We start from the raw sequence: 19,220 nt of genomic DNA, 5'->3' as shown, positions 1-19,220 counted from the left end.
CAAAAACGTTACGACGGGGTGGTCGTAGCGATGATTAGATGATGATTAATGGGTCAAGGTCAACAAAGTTTCCAGCATGCACTGTTCCTGGTGATAAGCTGCTAAGAGACAGAGGACATCCAGGTGAAATCAAATGGAAATCAAACAGTGGAAACACCTGCTTCTGTTACTTGGCTGAACTAGATTAGATTCCTTTCATTAGGTGGTGCAGGAAAGGGCGAAGACTCCACTAAACTCCATCTCAGACTCTCTCTCTGCTTTGCTGAAGGAACATCCATCCTAATCTCAAAGCAGGCAAAAATTGAATTTCATGGTTTTCTGTATTAATTTGTTATAAAATGTGATCCGATGAAATTCCATAGGGTTCACATACTTTTTCTTGCCACTGTATATGTAATGTTGAAATTTCTATACTCACAGCTGCTTCAGAAAGAATTCACTCCTTCCCTTTTTGCTCACTGAGCTCTAGTTTTATAAAAGTCAAACACTGATCTCTCTATAAAGATTATTTGCTGTGGCACTCCAAATCATGGTCAAGTGCGTCCTGCTTTATTTCAGTCCAACTGCACAAACTGAATCGACTGGATATACTGCACATCTGTGTATATCAGCCCCAGAATTAACAGAATGAACGCTTGTCTGGTCAAAAACCTACCTACTCTGTAGACTTCTATGATTCATCTGTGGTGAGCCATGGATCAGAGCGACGGTAGAAAACCATTTCAAAAGCTTTGAGTGTTCACAGGAGCGCACAAATTTCCAAAGAGAGACAAGTGTGCAAACAGTGAAGGGGTCTGAAAACTGTCTGAAGCCACTGTGACCTCTGTAGAAATTTAATTTACACTTCTTACACTCAGTTATTAAATATTGAACAGAAGGTACATATTTGCGCACATCCTCTCTTCAAACCCTGGACCTACATGTTTCCAGCTTCCAGACAGTCGACTGAAAAATAAGCACACTGGACGTGCTGTACGTTTTATTCTTTGCATATCGATTGTCTGCTGCTATTTTAATCAACTATCATCGCTACACAGTTTAAATCCTTCGCTATGTTCTGCTTTATATTCTCTTAACACTTGCTGTCAACTACAATTTGTTGCCACGACAACCCAGCTTTCCACAAGGAGACTATAAACATCCTGTTATCTTATTATACAAAATGTATGTTGCACCAAGGTGAGGCACACAGAGAGGACGAAGGGATGTTTACTCCCAGTGCAAAATCGTTTGGACTTAAGTGAGATATAAAGACTTACATCCATCTTGCTTGGACAGTCAGGATAACGGGGGTCTTTAGGAGTCTCACACTGTCCTAATGCTCCATCCCTAACTGGAGAAAAGAGAAGTGCATTAATACACACATGCGCTGATAAAAGACCACACACGTCCGACACCAACACAAATCAGCTTCTATGTGTTATTATAATATGTGGGGATTCTATTTAATGACCAGATGACCAGCAACATAAAACCTGACTCCAGGAAACACCGACCTAATTAATCCCGAGTGGTTAATGCTGATCTTTACTGTGTTTCTCCTGGGTTTTAAGTCTGTTTGTCTTTTGCATTACAGTATATATCCGCCTGCCTTTGGGATGAACAGAGATAAATTAAACTGTAAAGCTAGCAAACAAGCTCCTGTAAAAGCTTGGGCTCCCCTGCTGAATGGCCCTATCTCAGCTCCAGCCCACTCGCTGGATTTACTATAGATAGATTGCATTAGCGTGATTCATAAAATCCTAATCTTCCCTGCTTTTTAGTGTCTTTTCTGCTGGTCATCTGACTCACTATCTCCCTTCCCTCGTTTCCCTTTCCTTCATTTCTTCCTCTCGAAGCCTGGCACCACTAAGCCCAATTAAAGGAGCAGTTGCAGCTCCTCCACCGGCGTCCTGCCAAGCATCAAGGAGCACAATCTTAGACAAATAATTGCCTCCCATTCTGTCTGATTAGCATAATAACAGCAGACCTCTCACAATGTAAAGTACTGCTGCCCTTTCATTGTGAACTTAGTCAGGTTCAAATTGATCTTATTGAAATGATATCAGACACTATGACAAGAAAAGTTATGCAACATGTTTTAATGAGACAGTAAGTTGAATTGTTTTCCGTCATAAAGTGCGACGTAGTGGAGAAAGAAATTACTTGTAAATTAAATTGTGCTGTCCGACTTCTATTCTGTGCCCAGTAAAGGAATCGAGAATGAAAACTAATAAAGATGGCTGACATACCCAGATCCCATTAACTAGGCAGCAATTCATCATTGTGATTTAAGCATCCTGCCGTTGTGTAGTTATGATATGGCAGCGACTATGGAGCACTGTGCTGTGGCAATCGAGCCCTTCCACCATATTTGAGCGGGTAATGTGCCGTGAATAATGCCTGTCAAGTTCTACATGATCAACTGGCAAGGCCATGTTCGACACAAATTGTGCAGTCAACCATTAGACCGGATCCAGGCTCGAGGGTCTCGCTCATGTGATCAGAGATGAAACGTGTCTCTAGCTTGGATGGATTTGAACTGAGCTACACCTGTAGCACACGTGTGTCATACCTCTGCTGTTGGCCATGCTGCGCTGCAGGATCTGCTCCACCCTCACCGCCATGTCAGACATGTTCTGGGCGATGGCCTGGATGCGCTCCACTAGACCAATGGGCTGAATCCTGGTCATGCATGTCACACAGACACAGAAAAAGAGGAAGAGAATATTTAAAAATATTCCAGCAACGACCTTCTTGTAATGACCTGAATTCTCTGCTATCGCACATCCTGAAAAGACAGATATACATTTCTGTTTTTGGCGTTCTTCCCATTCAGTAGCATTTGTTGTTTCCCCACCCGTCACAGTGAGCATGAAGAAGTGGAAGAAATGCTAATTGTCTGGAACTTGAGGCGTGAAATCGAAAAAAGCTTTTAAACACTGACAGATAATTTATTTGTTGAGATAAAATAAAAAGTGAGTCAGCATATTAAAGCCGGTCCCTGAGAGACAATTAAGTTGTTTGCAAATGTGCTTCACTGCACTTGACCTCTGCGGCCTAAAAGCTGTTGGCAAAACAAGCAGGAGCCAGTATTTACGATGGAGAGGGTGATACCAGGGACGCAGAAGGCAGGGGTTGAAATTTACACTATGGTGCAGGTACAGTTCCCACAGATTTTGTATTATTAATATTTGTTATTATGAATCCACATATTGTTGATTTACAGGATTCATTGTTCAGACTATTAAAAATCTATAACTGACAAGTGTCTTGTTCCGTCTGGCAAACAGTCCCCCAAACCCACTCACTGACTAATAATTGCACCTCCGGCTGAGTAACAATTATTTTGATTGGCAATTAATCAGTGAATCATTTAATGTCAAAGATTGTGTCTAATATTTGAGACATATTCAATCCATAATCATATAAACTTCCAGCACATTTCAGAAGCTGACACAGACACATTTGTGACATATGCCAAATAAATGACAGAGTATTTATATTATAAGCAATTAATTTTCTGCTGACTGATGAACTGACGTAGAAGTAACTGTTGGTAGTACAAGCTTCTTTAAATGGCTAATGTGGGGCTTTTATTTTGGTAATAGTACATAAACTGTAACTATAACACTATACCTGTATAATTTTATTGGAATGATAAAATATGGTTTAGTACTTTCCAACAGAGTAAATGTTCAGTTGCAACATCTTTTTATGTAGTAGTATATTGCTTATTAAATAACTCTAAATGTGGAAATCCAATCAATCTAAATATGTGTACATGAATAACTTAATCATAATCCATGCAAGGCCCAGGAGAGAAGCGGTAGCCAATCCTTTACGTTTACCCTTTAAGCCAGCAGGTCAGCACAAATTAACTGTCAATTCCACAGACACACCGGTGTACAGCACAGTAAAGTACACACACTCGCACACAGTGGTGTTTACAGTGGTTATTTTAAAGTAAAAGGCATCCCCATATTACATTTCCATTTCCATCCCTGTGACTCCAGCAGAGGCTATCAGTTGTTGAAGAGCAAGAGGACAACCTAATTACGTTTTTAAAAATATTATACCAGCCGGGCAAGATTTATCCTGCCTGAAGATCTCATACTAATCTCAAGTGTCAACTCTTACCCTGAGTCATGCAGAGTTTTTTAATCACCTGAGTGAGGTAAAATAAAGCCACGAGCGTGATAGGTTTTTCCTGCCACCAAGTTGGTTTAAAAACTATTTGACCTTTGTGGCAGTAACATTTCCAGTTTAGTCCCTGAGAGGCCAATTAAACAACTGTTAGAACAATACAATACGAGTGAGCGTATATCCACAGGGTATTTTGTAGAGAAAACTTAATTCTGTAGGTGTAATATTAAACTTCAGATAAAACTATGCTGAATTTGTGGTCAGGGTGCAAAAGCAGGAGTCAGGTCAAGAGAGTTGCTGCACCTATTGGTTCATTATTTGCCGTCAGCAGTAGTTACACAATCGCCAGACATATATTTCGAATTGCAACCCCTCTTAGAGTTGGTTGTAATATTGTGTGGGACGGCACAGACTCTCTTCAAGTCGATTTCTGATCCTGGCTGTGCGGAAGACGAAGGTGATGTCCAGGAGGGAAGCAGACAGCAGAAACAAGAGGAAGCTTCCTCTCCTCAAACCCCGAGAAAGGTGCAGGCATCAGAAAAGGTCTGTTGCTATGGAAACCAAGGAGCATGCACACACACACACACACACACACACACACACACACACACACACACACACACACACCTCCGGGCAGGCGGCTTCAACGTGTCCAGTAAGACCCATGCCCTTCCTCAACCCGTTTGTTCTCGCACGTCATCTTCTTCAGCCCCTGGTTTCTGTGGCACGAGGCTCTTTTCACAGCATGACTCTACCGGGATGCCCCGTGCTCTCCCTCCTCTCTTCACGATGCATCTCTCAGGCCTTCTTCGGTTTTATCTTAACATCTCTATGTGCCAGTGAATTTCACCTTTTGCACACCAGAGCTGAGGAACTCGACAGAATATTCTGCCGTGCACCTGAAGTTCAACCTTGAGAGCTTTGACCTGCTGTTCTTTCGCAGCCTGTTTCTATCACCGCTGATATTACCATGAGCACATCCAGCACTGGAAATAATGTTACCTAAACAGTCGAGTAAGATATTTCTTAATGTTAAACACATTCAGCATTTATAGAATCCAAATCTTTCTAATTAAAGAGAATCTTTTTCCTCGTTCAGAAGCTTCAAAGAAAGCAGGTCTATAATAAACTAACACCAAATGAGTCTATTTGTTTATTCAGATACAGACATTTGCCAACTTAGTCACCTTTCTTTTCAATGATCTGTGTGATTCATCTATGGAATCTGTTAATTCCTTTCCTCGTTGTATCGTAGGCTCTTTTAGCTGATGCTGCCAGCCCAGACTCCAGATGCTGTTCAGAGATACATATTGTTCCTTCATCACCGTAAACCTCACACTTAAGGCCAACAAGTTTTCAATTGGATTTAAATCAGACTAATGTCATCATCAGTCAGCTCTGTTGGCTAGCCAAATCTTAAGGTATTTTTGGCTCATTCTTAGTGCTTCAGCTTGTGTTCCTTATTTAATAGGAGCTGTCACTTTGCCAACAGCATTAAGGACTTTGCACCTTGTGCTTCTGCAGATTTCAGGGAAGTACGATGGCACTGGAGGCTAAAAAGGGGTTCGTGGAATTTTCATGCGTAATTTTCTGCAGTTGATTTGCAGCTTTTCTTGCCAATACATGCTTTGCATGTGTAGTAGAAAATTTCTGCAGTAATTGATCACTGTGCCGTGATCTGGCTTCAGTATTTCAGCTACTTCAATAGTGTTGCAGGTTATCAAGACATTTGACAATTTCTATCTTCTCCATGTAGATTAAGTTTTTTCTATTCTGACTACAGCAAAAAGCTGGTTAAGAGTGTGCAGCTGTTATCAAAGCTACTTTGAAGAATCTATCATTTAAAACATATTTTGATTTATTTACACTTCACTGCTTAATTCTATACATGTTATTTTAATGTCTTGGTATCTTCAGTATTAGTCTGCCGTGTATGAGAAATGAGAGAAAGAAGAAAACATTAAATTAGAAGGTTTTTACTAATTAATTATTAACTAAACTAATTAACTTTTCTACCATGCTGTTTTCCCTGAAACCAGGTAAATTCACCTTAGGAAAAAGCTTCTTCAGATATACATTCATTTTAAATTCGGTCTCCTTGGTAAAATAAAAATATCAAGACCTTCAGCTACTTTACTTAACAAAATATTAAATTTCCTTATTCTCAGCATATAAACATTTACTGTACTATACTGTATTTTATATACTGTTATATTTTTCTGATTTTTTAGGATCCTAAAATTTCACTCCATGTTAGAGCTCCAACATCATCTGCATAACAATCTCACTCAAAAAGGAAAAAGATCCATACCATCTCTCTTCAAAATTGGAGATCAGGCTGAAATAAAATCCACTTTCTAATTCTTCACCAGAGACTTTCAGGGACGACCCCTAACATACAGTGGTGCTGGACTAACAGGCTACAAAGGGAATGTGGTCTTGTTAATACCAACATGCAGAGCAGTTCTGTACCTGTCCAAGGCTGAGCTGAGCTCATCCAGCCTGTGGGCATCTGTGGTGTTACCCAGTTTAGACAGAGCATCCATCCTCTTCATGATGACCTCCAGCATGTCACTAATTTTCCTCAGCACCCCACGAGACTCTGGACCACCAAGTACTAAAGAAAAGACACAAATCATATACAGGAAGATTAGAAGAGCAAAGAGTCACAGACTAATGATAAATTAGATTAAAAACCAGTATGAATTTTACACTTTAATACCATTATACAGCATGCCTCGAGCACTGATCAACTACAACACTCAAACCAGTCAGTGATGGAAAAAATATTGATGATCTTGTTATGGCACCAGTCAATAGTTTGGATATATTGGCAAAAAAATGAACAGTCAGGGTTTGAAGCTGATGTGCTGGAAGCAGCACGAGGATCTGAGCGAATCTGACAAGGATGCTTTGATGGCTAGACTCCTGGGTCATCTCCGAGCAGCAGGTTTTGTGGGGTCAGTGAGGTCAGTGACCAGTGAAGTGACGACAGGGACACAGGCTTCCAAGGCTCACGGCTGCACGTGGAAAGCGAGGGTTGACCTGAACCCACAGAGGAGCTACCGAGGCACAGATTACCAGTGCTGATTTTTTGGTGCCAGATACCAGAGGACACCTGTGAACTCCACACCTACATAGTAACAGGGAGCTGCTTCTAATGTTGTGGCTGATCGATTGCTTATTGTTTTTAAAACAGAGACGTTATTTACTGTATTAGTAGTTAACATGCACCATAGTCGAACAAAGTCACCAAGGCTGCTCCATGAATCTGTTTTTTATGTCCCACATTACTGTTGGTTTACTTAAAAATATGACTCCAGCCTAGTTTCTATTTTCTTTTGTCCTTCATGAATAAATCAGCAGCTTACAGAACACAGGAAGAGGCAAAATACTCTGACAGTATTGGCTTTGCCTTCCTGCTTGACTTAGGTTATTAGCGACCTCACAGATGGTAAACCAGAACAATGCTGTTAGCCAACAACTAGTCAATTAACCTGCAGCCTTCAGCTACAGACGAAAAGGTCACGCAGGTCACAGACTGGATACAGCTATATCATCAAGATCCTGACCCAGCAGTGTTTTCTGTCGTCACACATGGTTCTACTCTCACTGTCAGCTGTAATTATTAACAGCATCAGAGCTCAAAATCAGCAACGCGCCTTCACTGCTAAGAAAACACAATTAGCTCATTGCCTCAGGCACAAGGTCTTAGGAGTCAAGATAAATAATGCTACTCTCAGGACTTGGGAGTGAATTTGTGGTTCGTACCCCTGAGAAGAATAGCACAAACCAACAACTGCCTCATATTGTTCTTGGGGACTTGGGGCCTCGCCTCTCAGAGTCCCCTCATCAATTGCATTAGGCTTTCGAAAGTACTGTGTGTGCAGACTCACTTCCCCTGTCAGAGCTCATTTCTCACTGGTCAGGCGAAAGCCACCTTCCACAGGATAAAAAAACCGTATTAGATCACAAGTAAATAAAATAAGGAGAGAGAGAAAAATCTCCTGCTCTTGGTTTGTGTGTGTGCATGTGTGTTGTTGAGGAGAAAAGAGAAACAAGAAGTAGAAAAACTCTTAAAGGTGAATTGTGCTAAAGAGAGGCCCCTAAATCTCTTCCTTTTATTACTTGCACATATTTTCTTCGTTTGCTTTGCACAGTTTCAGTCATTTCCAGAATAGCTCCAATCAAACTGGCCTAAAAGAAGTCTCTCTTTGAATAATTCAACAGTCACCCAACAAATTTTCTCTCCACAGACAGAACAGAAATCTACTAAATACATTTCCCCATTCATATTTGTGGCTTTTAGCAGCAGCTTAGCAATACAGTGAAGAAGAAAAATGATGCAGTGTCGAAAAGGAGAGCAGATTTAGCAAAAAGCAAATACTATGGGGTAATATATGATATTACTATACAGTCCAAACTTCCCACAGCCTGTTAGATGTTAAAGTCTATGACAGATCTTTTAAGAATAATGATCTTCTAATTATTTGTTGTGACTTCTGTGTAAAAGAAAAGACTGCGGCTATACGAAGAGGATTCAGAAAGCTGGATAAGTTAAGAGGATCCTCTATCAGCTGCCGTATATTTCGTGCAGTAAATCTAAACAAAGCCTCTGGGCTAAAGTGTGGGAAGAAGAACTCACATTTCTTCACAGTAATGCTCCTCGCACACATTGTGCTCGTAAATCACTATTACCGAGACAGCCTTCCTACACAGTACATTTTTAGAACTGTGCCTTATATATGTTTGCAATCAACTGTTCATCAGTCTGGCTTTTACTCTTGCTTCCTGCTGCCTCTTGGGACCCATTGGATAATTTTTTCTTTCCAATGCACGGCCCGTGGTGCCAGCAGTAGTGTGGCAGGAGGCGATAGTATCTATGTGCTTACGTTCCTCCTCATAAGGCTCCTCTGCGTCATTCCTCATCTGCTGGTTAATAAAAGGACGATTTAGCAGCAGCTAATCTCCTTTAACTACTCCATTTTGGAAAAGCCAAAGCACAATCAATAATATGAACAAATTTCAATTAGATCATCATTTATACTGTGGCCACTGTGAAGCTTCAATATAAACAACTGCCCACAGAGAAACCCATTTCACCTAAAGAGTCTTTTAAAGTCTCACTGTGGAAGATTCAGCCAAGAATGAGGAATATATGAGGAATGGAAAATAAATGAATACCTGATCCGTGCACCTGCTGAGCATCTGCTCCTAATGATCTCATCAGCTCCCCAAAACACAATGAGTGCTTCTCATTAAATATCTCTTTGTTTGCCACACTTGCCTCTTATCTTTACGTCTTAGGCTGTTAAAACATGTGAGGAAACGCGTTTTTTTATTTATTTCTTTGTCCGTCACCTCATCTGAAGCAGCGTCACTTTCTGATGATGACGGTACACCTGGATCAGCTGTCAGTCTGCAGGTGCAGCTACCGCCAGCACAGAAGTGAAGTGACGGCCTCCAACAAGACAAATAAATTGGTAAATACCAGTCTGACGAGCATCTGTGCATTCATTAAAAACCGGTACTTAATGTTTATATCGTGAACATCTTCATCAAACCACAGCTTGTGAAGTTACTGCTCAGTCAGATGAATAACACAAGCTAACAAGGCATAGCATTTAGTAACATACACATCACATTTAAGGCAAAGTGGAACGTGAATTTGAAATGAAACACTCAAACGTGTGGCATTAACCATTCAGGGATTACAGCCATTTTCATACGCACACATAAATAATGGAACAAATGGCTGACAAAGCAGTTGCATGCCCAAGGGCGGCCTGTTCTCTCATTACTCCATGACTAATCAAGCAGATAAAAGACCAGGAGGAGGTTCTGAGTGTAACGTTGGCTCACTGGAAACCCCAACACGAAAGATACCAAAGGGGTACAACAAGGTGTCAGTGCAAGCGAAAGAGGTCGTTATTAGTCTCCAAAAGCAAAATAAACCCAACAGAGAGATGGCAAAAAGATTGGAGGCCGCTGACTGCAGATGGATGATGACCCAAAACACACAGCAAACGCATCATATTGTTCTTAGTGGTGACTTTAAACTTAAGCATTATTTTGTTAAGCTTCAAAAGTCTCTCAGTCATTGTCTGCTGGCGCATGAAGCTCATCATTCAGGCATTTCCAGACACTTCATCTGAGCCAATTAAGCAGTGACATGTGCAGGAGATGCCTTTATTCCTCGGTCTCACTGTGCTCCTTTAGATAAGGCTGAATTCACAGAACAACATCAAACAACAGGCTCAGTATCTTCATGATTGCAGATTCAGGGGTTCAGTAGATTTCATTAAAATCCCCAGATAAAGTCAGAATGAGGGATTCTTCAGTTCAAATGTTTAAACAGAGACACTTGATTTATAAAGAGTCAAGTCACTTTAAAGACGTAATCATAAAATGTAAAAGGGTGGCTTCTTGCAAAATACCTGTGAGAACGATCATGGACAGCGTGCACTCTTTGCAATGATGTCTGATTGCTGTTGCCTTCAAACATTCAACCCCTCTGGGAGGTTTAAAAATAGTGACATAGCATCTCAGCACAGTGTTTTCATTTTCTTTATCTCGCAGAGAGGCTCTGCCTCACTACACTGGACTAATTCTAGCACCCGCAACTCCAATACTCAGATGAAGTCATTTAAACAGACGGTGCATCAAATAGTGCATTTCCTTTTAAATAGCATCCATCCCCCCCGTAGGTAGGTACTGTATAGCAGCCTCTAAAAATTGGAAGGCGATGCATAAAAATGGTTGTAATTCCTAAGTGTTTCATATTATCAGCTATATACTTGTGGACCTGGTTGTACACTGGGGCTCTACAACCTCCCATATAACAATTCATTTTACACTGAGCTTTCTAAAATGGAAACACAATGTTTCCACAGTTAGTAATTTATGCATCAACAAAACTATTGATTGTAGCGTTGTGTCATGTTTGATTTATATTCCTCCTCCCCCACTGGCACAGTTGAACCCTACTCACATAAATCCTATCACTCCTGATGTGCACGCCGGCTGGCTTGTTTTCTCCGAGATGGAGTTTAGGCTAAGACCTGTCCATCTCACCTGTCACCAGAATAAATGCACACATTCTCTTGTGCTGTTAACTCGAATGCTCGCACATGCATAAATAACCCTCTCCCCATCCTCTCAGTACTAATTCAAATATTCATTACAGAAAAGCCTGCTGGAGATCGAGTTCCTCTCCTGTTTTTATGTCACCTATAGTGGAATTGCCAGATTCAGAAGCTGGTTTCCTTTTGGCAGCTCCAGCCTCTTATAGAGGAACTCCCTGCACTGTATGTGCTGTAGTTTTTTAAGCTTTGCTTCCTGTAGCTTCAATTAAAACCTCAATCTTTTTTTTTTCTTGGCTAACACACCCCTCACTCTCCCAAGTAGACGTTTAGTTACAAGCATGGAGACGTTTTGCTGTGCTACAGACACTGGAGCACAGCAGATTTTCATTTATTGATTTGGTGCAGCTTTAAAACATGTGGCCAAAAGGTGTTTTATTCTGTGAAAATAGCAAAACAAACTCAGACAGAAAGCACAGAATATGCTACTATTATCTTATAAAATACACACACCACTCAATTTACCCAGAAACACACAAGTGTGGTGTGACAGGACACAACTGTTTTCTCTATTATGCGCTCACTACTCAGACAGAACCATAAAAATAAGACGAGCATTTGCATAAACACATTTACTGTTTTCACGCTGAAAAAAAAAAAAGGTCTTGCATGAATGCCAAAGTAACTCAAATGGAAAATGCTACCTAAGACTGCAAGTGAACTTTCTGACCCACTTTGCAGCTCATCCTACTGTCACAGTTCATTCAAGATCATTTAGTCATTCTCTGCTCCTCTTAAAGTGCAGTCAAACCAAAATCCACCTTCCATTCGTGTCTACAGTATGTAAATGTGGGGCCAGGTTAAATACATTACACAGTGTTTTACACATACAAACACCTCCTGGACTGTACCACTGTGTGTGTACGACAGATTATTCTGGCACAAATTAGACAGAAATACTAATAAAAAGTGTTCACTGTTGATGTGCAGAGCATCCGTCTTGGGATTTGAGGTCAGGGTTTTGAGGCTAATTCAACTTTAGGACTCAGAAATGCAGCAATTGAAATTCAGTTGAAATTTTCAACCGGAAACTTGGAAATTCCAATTTCACAGTTCATATGGAACTCACCATTAGTAAGTACACTTCCACTTCCACTCTGCAAGAATGTTTGTGTGCCACTTCACTGACTAATAACTTTACTACATGTATGAACGCTGATGTGCATGGTGTCCCTGTGCACACACTTCATAGTCACACTCATATAAAGTTGATAAGTTGCAGCAGCTAATTTACAGAAACAGTTGCAATCAAAGCTGTAGCACTTAATTTCCCACTGTTTCCCTCGGGAGACAACTTAATCAGCTGACGGATCTACACCAGCACCTCTACACATACAACTGAACAAACAGTCTAACAGACAAAATACTAACATCCAACAGTGGTGACAACAATCTGAGGTTCTAAACTCTGTCTTCAATCATTTTACTGTAATGTTAAAAAAAATAACACCAAGAGCAAAAAAAAAAAAGATGCACATCAGGCTCGGCCTCGAATTCCTACTTTAAATAAAAGATGCTGAATGCTGCAAAGCTGTACACAGAGCAAAAAGCACATTTGCTCTGGGATGTGTTTCAGCGCCAGTGCCCAGCTTGGCTCAAATAACAATCAGTATCAGTACAACAATCAGCCCCTGTTGTCGTACCTGTCTCATTGGTCTTTTCACCAGATGACAAGTGAATAATGAGCAGTTCTTTTCTTTCCCATCTCTCCTTTGTCTGACACACAGCCAAGCATCCAGCTGCTCATTCATTTCCAGTCATTGTTAACCTACCAATGTAGCATCGGAAGCAAAGGTCAGTTCATTTTATTCATACAATCTCCACACGCTGGAGGAGGGTGCTTATTGCTTATCCCATTTTTCATTCAAAAGAGGCACTCACATGTTTTCACAGGTTTGATGGACACACAAATGCCACACCCTCACTGCGAGCATGTCAGGAAAGACTCATTTCCATGCATCACTTAATGAAGATTGCTGAGCTCTGGAATAAAGTTCTGTCCGTGGCTGTGAAGGAATCGCAGTGGACAGGATGCTGAACACGATGCACCTGATGCTCTGCTACTCGACTCGGTGATGGATTAAAACCGTGTGGAGGAGGCAGATCTTCTTTTGCATTTAATTCTCCAGATTTTCTCAAGCGCCACAGTGTAAGTAGTTACTTTTTATTCTTTTAAATAACTCAAACATGCATTCACCACAACAAACATACTGTAAATGTGCAAACATAGATGTAATGGAGCAATAGAGCTTGCTGGTAGGAATAGAGGAAACATTATCATCTGAAGCGTTTGCTCTTGCTCTGACTGGAGCATCCTGGGCCTATTTCTACCTTTGTTGCTAAGCTGTCATTAAGACCCCCCTGGTAAAAGGACACACTATGAAGGTGGTCTTCAAAAGAGCTTATTAGAAAGCTACAGTACAGCTCTGGAGCCTTTAAGATATCTGGGATCAAACGCCCCCACCGTTCATGCTTCCCATGCTGGTGAAAATAGTCTCCCTCTGTCCCCCTTCCTTCTTTTCTGCATCATTAGTTTTCCTGCACCTTCAAAAGGAGGTAATGAAGGGAATGCATGCATTTTAAATTTGGATACAGCTCAGTCTCCGAGTGCACTGTTATTCTGGGTCTCGCTTCCTAGAGTGTCAAGGGGTAAGACATTACATTATACAGTACATGGCACATACAGTACAGGTGAAATCTGTAACTCTGCACAAAGTAGAGTCTGTGTCTGACTGTGAGACTGGTTTTAGAGACTTAGTTCATTGTTGTTCATCTTAGTGACAAAAACAAAGCAATAAATAAATAAATCAATAATAAAAAAAAAACAAGTCAGGTAGAGGTAAAAAGAAGAGGGAGACAGAGAACTGAAAATAGGAAGACAAAAGGCTTCTCAACTACATTTCCTGCATTTGCCAAAATAGGTGTTTGGGGTACTTGTGTGCCGTTATGTCGTCTACGTCCACAGGGTCGACATGCGGTGGCTGAATGGGTGTGACCAGCAAATGTGCTGCACCACTGAACAATTCATCCCAGCTAATTCATTACACTAAGTCTCTGAGCTGCTAATCCTGATATTCAAACATGTGCATGTACACAAACACACGCACCCGCAGAGAATGAGAATTCACTCCTGGTTAGCAGCAAGACGGCGTTTGATGAGATAGAGGTGAGATGCCTTCCTTTATCTGGAGTTAATTAGACAGCTCTCCTGTACTATGTCGTGACAAACTTCCTTTTTTCTCTCCCTGCTTCATCCTAAACCAGCTTTGCACTTAATATTTCATAAATGGATGAATAAATAAGTGAGATCCTTGACACTCTCTCTCATGGTGACACCTGATGCACCATACAACACTCCCTCCATTGCACTTTGAAAATGACACTTTTCAGGAGAGTTGCACCAACATTCATTAAAGCTTGTAATAACCAAGTACAACCATTCAAGTCGGTTCCAGAGGTGCGCTGCATGTTTGCACTGGGATGATCTGATTACAGTTGCTTCATTTGAATAGAAATGAACAGGAAATTGGTGTAATATTTTGCAAATACAAACTACAAACAACTGGTGCCCTTGGATGGGTTGCGATAGAGAGCATTGTTTCTCCCCGTGCCAGCTGGTATCTGTCAGAGAGGATGACATGCAGTGTCAACATTGTGCCAGGCGGCGATAAAAAGGTGAGACACAATAGTCCAAAAGCTAACACTGACTCTCCCACATGGCCTGTGCTGTGGCGGTTTATATGCAGAGGCACATAGTGCAAACACGGAGAACGTGCCGAGAAAGATAAGTTTCTCTCACGGACGGTGTCTCTGAAATATTTCTGATTTTTCTCTGCTGTGCCTTTGATCTCTGTGAGGGCAAGGTCAGCGGTCCTATGTTGGACTTTTTACAATAAAGTTTATTTGTCATTATTAAACTGAGATCTTCACAGTTGTGGCTGCATTACATGACACATTGAATAGTTGAGTTTATTAACACTTCCTCCATATGAGGAATGCTTTGCTGTTCTTACCACTTACTTGCAGGGTCAGTGTATAAAGATGCACAAAACAGGAACATTAAATACCACTACTACCTCCACACTTCTCACCTAGTGCAACTCCTACTATTAAAAAATGAGTTCATGTGGGTCAGAGAGAGTGTGGACACTGAGAAGAGATGAAAGTAAGTTTTAAAAAACAGATGCAGGTGTAGATTAGAGGAGAGAAGAGGCACTCCAAGCGACATGCCCCCCCACCCCTCAAGCACAGTCCTGATGAGCAAAGTGAGCAAGTCTGTCAGCCGGCTGGCGGCAATCAAGGAGGCCCCACGAAGCTCTCAGCATGTTCCCAGCGTGTTCATTACTCGCTGACTAAAGCCCCTGCAGTCGCAGGCTACCAAGCAGCACAGGCACGTAAACGCTGGCTTACCTTCTGCCCGGACGGTGAAGGGAGAATCTCCTGGTCGCTTGGCCGAGAACTGGCCCCCGAGAGAATTCATTAGAAAGCAGAGGCTGAAGAAGCCGATCCCCAACACAAAGATCCTGCAGAGGGGTTAGAGGGGGCACAAACAAGAGGGTGATTAGGGGCCAAAGAGTTAAGTTAGGAGCTCATCAGAAACAAAAAGGACAGATGAGGTTATAAGACAATGTGATGAAAAGAAGCACAGGACAGTTCAGTTGAAGGATCACATCATTCCTAAGACGTGTGTGAGGCTTTATGTGTGCAGACATGTTTTTAAAGTCCATATTGTACCCACACAAAAGCACTGTTTAATCGCTTGAGTGTGTCATCTCGAAGAACCATTACATGGATGGGTTTTCTGCATCACACACTGTGCTCAGCAAGTAAACAGGCGAAATAAAAGCATTCAATTATAGGCGAACGGCTGCACTTTAGAAAGAGCAGTGAGCACACAGCCAAGATTTTCTCGACTTGTGGAGCTCGGAAACCAAAAAGCTTTGCACCGATTAGCTCAAAACCAGCTCTTCTGCACGCTCCAGTAGTCACGCTGAGAAGGTGTTTGGAAAACAGAACTGGTTGGAACTGCAGGACACACCGTCATGATTCCTCTCTGCAGACCAGAGCTTATTGTCTGCCTTCTCAAAATTCAATCAGTCAGCGAGAGCCTCTGTGAGTGATGATGATACTGAACATTAAGTGGGAAACACACGCAATGCAACACACCTATAGGCAGACTGTATATGTCTGTAGCAGCCACTGAACTCTACAGTATCACATGAATAGCACCCACTCCTTTGTATTCACCTACAAAGCTGTGAATCACTGCCACGCTTTAATACTAATGAGCCCTTGAGATAGTGTACAACCCATTTTCTCAAACATGGAAGTTTTAATGAGTTTGTGGCTGCTTGACTTGTTTTCCACTGCTTCCTACAGCTGGTGGTGAACTTTTAACTTGATAACCAAACGTTAATTGGTCCACAGCGTGTATCCCAATTAATGGCCACAGTCTGAGCTCTGCTGCTGTATTCACACACACAATGAACCTCTGATGTCACTCATTCATTACACCTGTTTCTCCTTTTTGTTCCATCATGAATGAATGGGGATGTATCATCATGAATGAAAATGAACACTGATCTTGTATTTGCGTGAAGAGAACATGTTCTTACCTGAACGGTTTGAAAGTAAGAAGACATCTCCTCACCATAATGGAAAGCTCTGCGCTGCTCGCAATCATTTTCCACACACGGACAAATCACCGGGTCTCCTTAACATTGTGCAAGTCTGTGTGACAGCCGGTGTCAAAAGCATCAATTTCAGGGTCCTGAGGTTTGTCAGGTGCAGTGAAATGACCAACTTCCCTCCCCGACCTGACCACTGTCCGCGACGTGCTGTGAACAACTTCAGCGCAAATGCAGCCGGTGCGTCCTGCAGCGCAGGGTCGATTAGTCCTTCGGAGGAGACTCTGGAGGGGAAGCAACGGGGGGAAAATACTGAATAACAGCCTTGAAACTGTTACGACTGTATCTTCATTCACTTAAACATCCTGGACACAAAACGGCGTCAAGCGCAATAACGCAGAGCTGCTGAGTAGTTGGACTAGTCGGAGAGGATGGATGATCTCCGGTGGCTCGTTTACTAATAGCGCCATCTAATGACTCAAACTGCCATAAGAAAGTTGAATTCTTTTTTTTTTGTGTGTGTGTGTGTATTTAAAGACATCAGAACAATAAAATAATAATAAAAAATAAAATAAGATTTATAAAGACGTGTGAATCAAGTAAAAGTAAGTGTTTAAATATTTAGTAAATATATATTATTATGATAATGTGTTGTCTACATGCAAACAGCCACAGGAGAATTTACCTTAATCTTTGTTTATAAACTTTATCTTATATAGTTTCATCATTTTAAGGGATGTCCTATTACAACATTGATCACTTAGACTATGTCTGTTTTATCCACAAGGATACCAATATGATTATCTCATGACAGGTACAGTTATGCTTTTGCAGTACTTACATAAAAATATGTCTTGGTAAAACATAGAAGGATAAAAATAAGAGAGTACAAATGGTGTCAGTATGCAACAAAGAATGTACAGTGGGATTCTTTAACGATCAGACTAGTGCACACACACTGGAGGGCCAACAGGGCGTTAAGGAGTCCAACAACATGTGGGGAGAAAGGTGCTCCTCATGCAGGAGGTTCTGACTTCAGGCTCTAAACCAAAATGAAGATGATAACAGGTCTACAAATGTTCAAAGGAGAAATGTTGCTAATTTACAGGAAGCTATAAATAAACAAAGACCATAACAAGACAGAGGCTGTCGTAATTAATCATAAAGGAAAAAGTGAAGATCAACTGGAAACTGTCGTTCACGGTCAAATCCAGTGTCGGCCCGACTGGACGGCAAGCGGCAGCATCCTCTGTTACCATGACAACGGCTCTCACTCATGCTACTGTATGTTGAGTCTTGGCTCTGCCTGTTGCTGCTATGCTATTTCTTGGCCTGCAGCCCGGCGAGACGGGCCCTGCTGACACCCCGAGGCCCGGGCTGCACTGCTGGTCGGATCACATTTGCTCGCTTTAAAATGACAAGATAACAGGTCTTCATCTGACTGGCTGCAGGGCTGGTAAATAATACATTTAATCTAGCCACAGTAGCTTTGGCTGCACAAATGAGCAAACACTCCCACAGTATCAGAGGTAAGCAGCAGCACCCCTGTCCCCTCTTTCATTTAGTTTTCCCACTATCCTCCAGCACTGACAAACACTTCTCATCTACATTGTTCCCATTATATTTTTGTCCTTGTTCACAGTCATCCCATCCTTTCAACCTCTCAACCACTACATTATCCTCAATATTTGTTATTTCTATGATGTATATGTTCTCTCTACCGCTCTCTCTCCATCTATCTACTTGTCTCCTGAGTATCCACTTTAGACTCTCTCTCCCTCCCACTGTTTGGATTGGACACCCTCTGCTTCCCTGAAGATTCATAGAAAGATGCCCAAGGACAAAGAACTCCCAAAAGTACTGTCTTTCTACTACTTCAGTGTATTTCTATTTAGGTCATGTACCTGAAGCAGCTGCAGATAATTCAAGCTTATGTGTTATAAATTTAAATTCACTTACAACTTTCCCTGTGAAGTAGAAATAAAACCTTATTATCCTGAGTGTTTGGTACTAAAACGTGTTTCTACTTGTTTGGAACATGGGAGATATTTAGGTACTAAAGCCTAAACAGTACTTTTTAGTACTTCAGCCCACAAAACCTTAAAGCAATTGTATTTTCTGCGGATGTAAACTTTACGGTGTCCAAAAGAAAAGGTAGATTAAAAAGGACAGATAATTATTTAGGCAAAATCAAGTCATCTAAGTTTAAATGAATCAATTAATGATTTTTCAATCAGTGTTTAATATAAAACTATTCACCATGGTTACCACAACTGATCTATGTAAGCAGCTTTATTATCTACCTTATTATTAGGATTGATCTACT

General features: G+C 41.3%; 1 protein-coding gene across 3 annotated transcripts in view; it reads right to left on the bottom strand.

Moving 5' to 3' along the window:
* Nucleotides 1-17,304, bottom strand: part of LOC113160348 (alpha-1,6-mannosylglycoprotein 6-beta-N-acetylglucosaminyltransferase B) — a 46,096-nt gene extending 28,792 nt beyond the window's left edge. The window contains exons 1-5 of one of the 3 annotated variants that reach the window (XM_026357604.1): nt 16,883-17,304; nt 15,678-15,790; nt 6,598-6,742; nt 2,555-2,664; nt 1,260-1,333 (exon numbers count right to left, since the gene is read on the bottom strand). In XM_026357604.1, coding sequence (XP_026213389.1) covers nt 1,260-1,333; nt 2,555-2,664; nt 6,598-6,742; nt 15,678-15,790; nt 16,883-16,950 — 510 coding nt within the window. In that variant the 5' untranslated portion in view covers nt 16,951-17,304. Of the gene's footprint in view, nt 1-1,259; nt 1,334-2,554; nt 2,665-2,788; nt 2,857-6,597; nt 6,743-15,677; nt 15,791-16,882 lie in introns of those variants that run through there. The other 2 variants (XM_026357685.1, XM_026357770.1) reach the window with 2 other exon arrangements.
* Nucleotides 17,305-19,220: the final 1,916 nt, after the last annotated feature.

This window comes from Anabas testudineus, chromosome 8 (genome assembly GCF_900324465.2).
Source record: "Anabas testudineus chromosome 8, fAnaTes1.2, whole genome shotgun sequence".
Classification (NCBI taxonomy): Eukaryota; Metazoa; Chordata; class Actinopteri; order Anabantiformes; family Anabantidae; genus Anabas; species Anabas testudineus.
The sequence above is the reverse complement of the archived record's forward strand: the minus strand, read 5'-3'. Positions and strand labels throughout refer to the sequence as shown.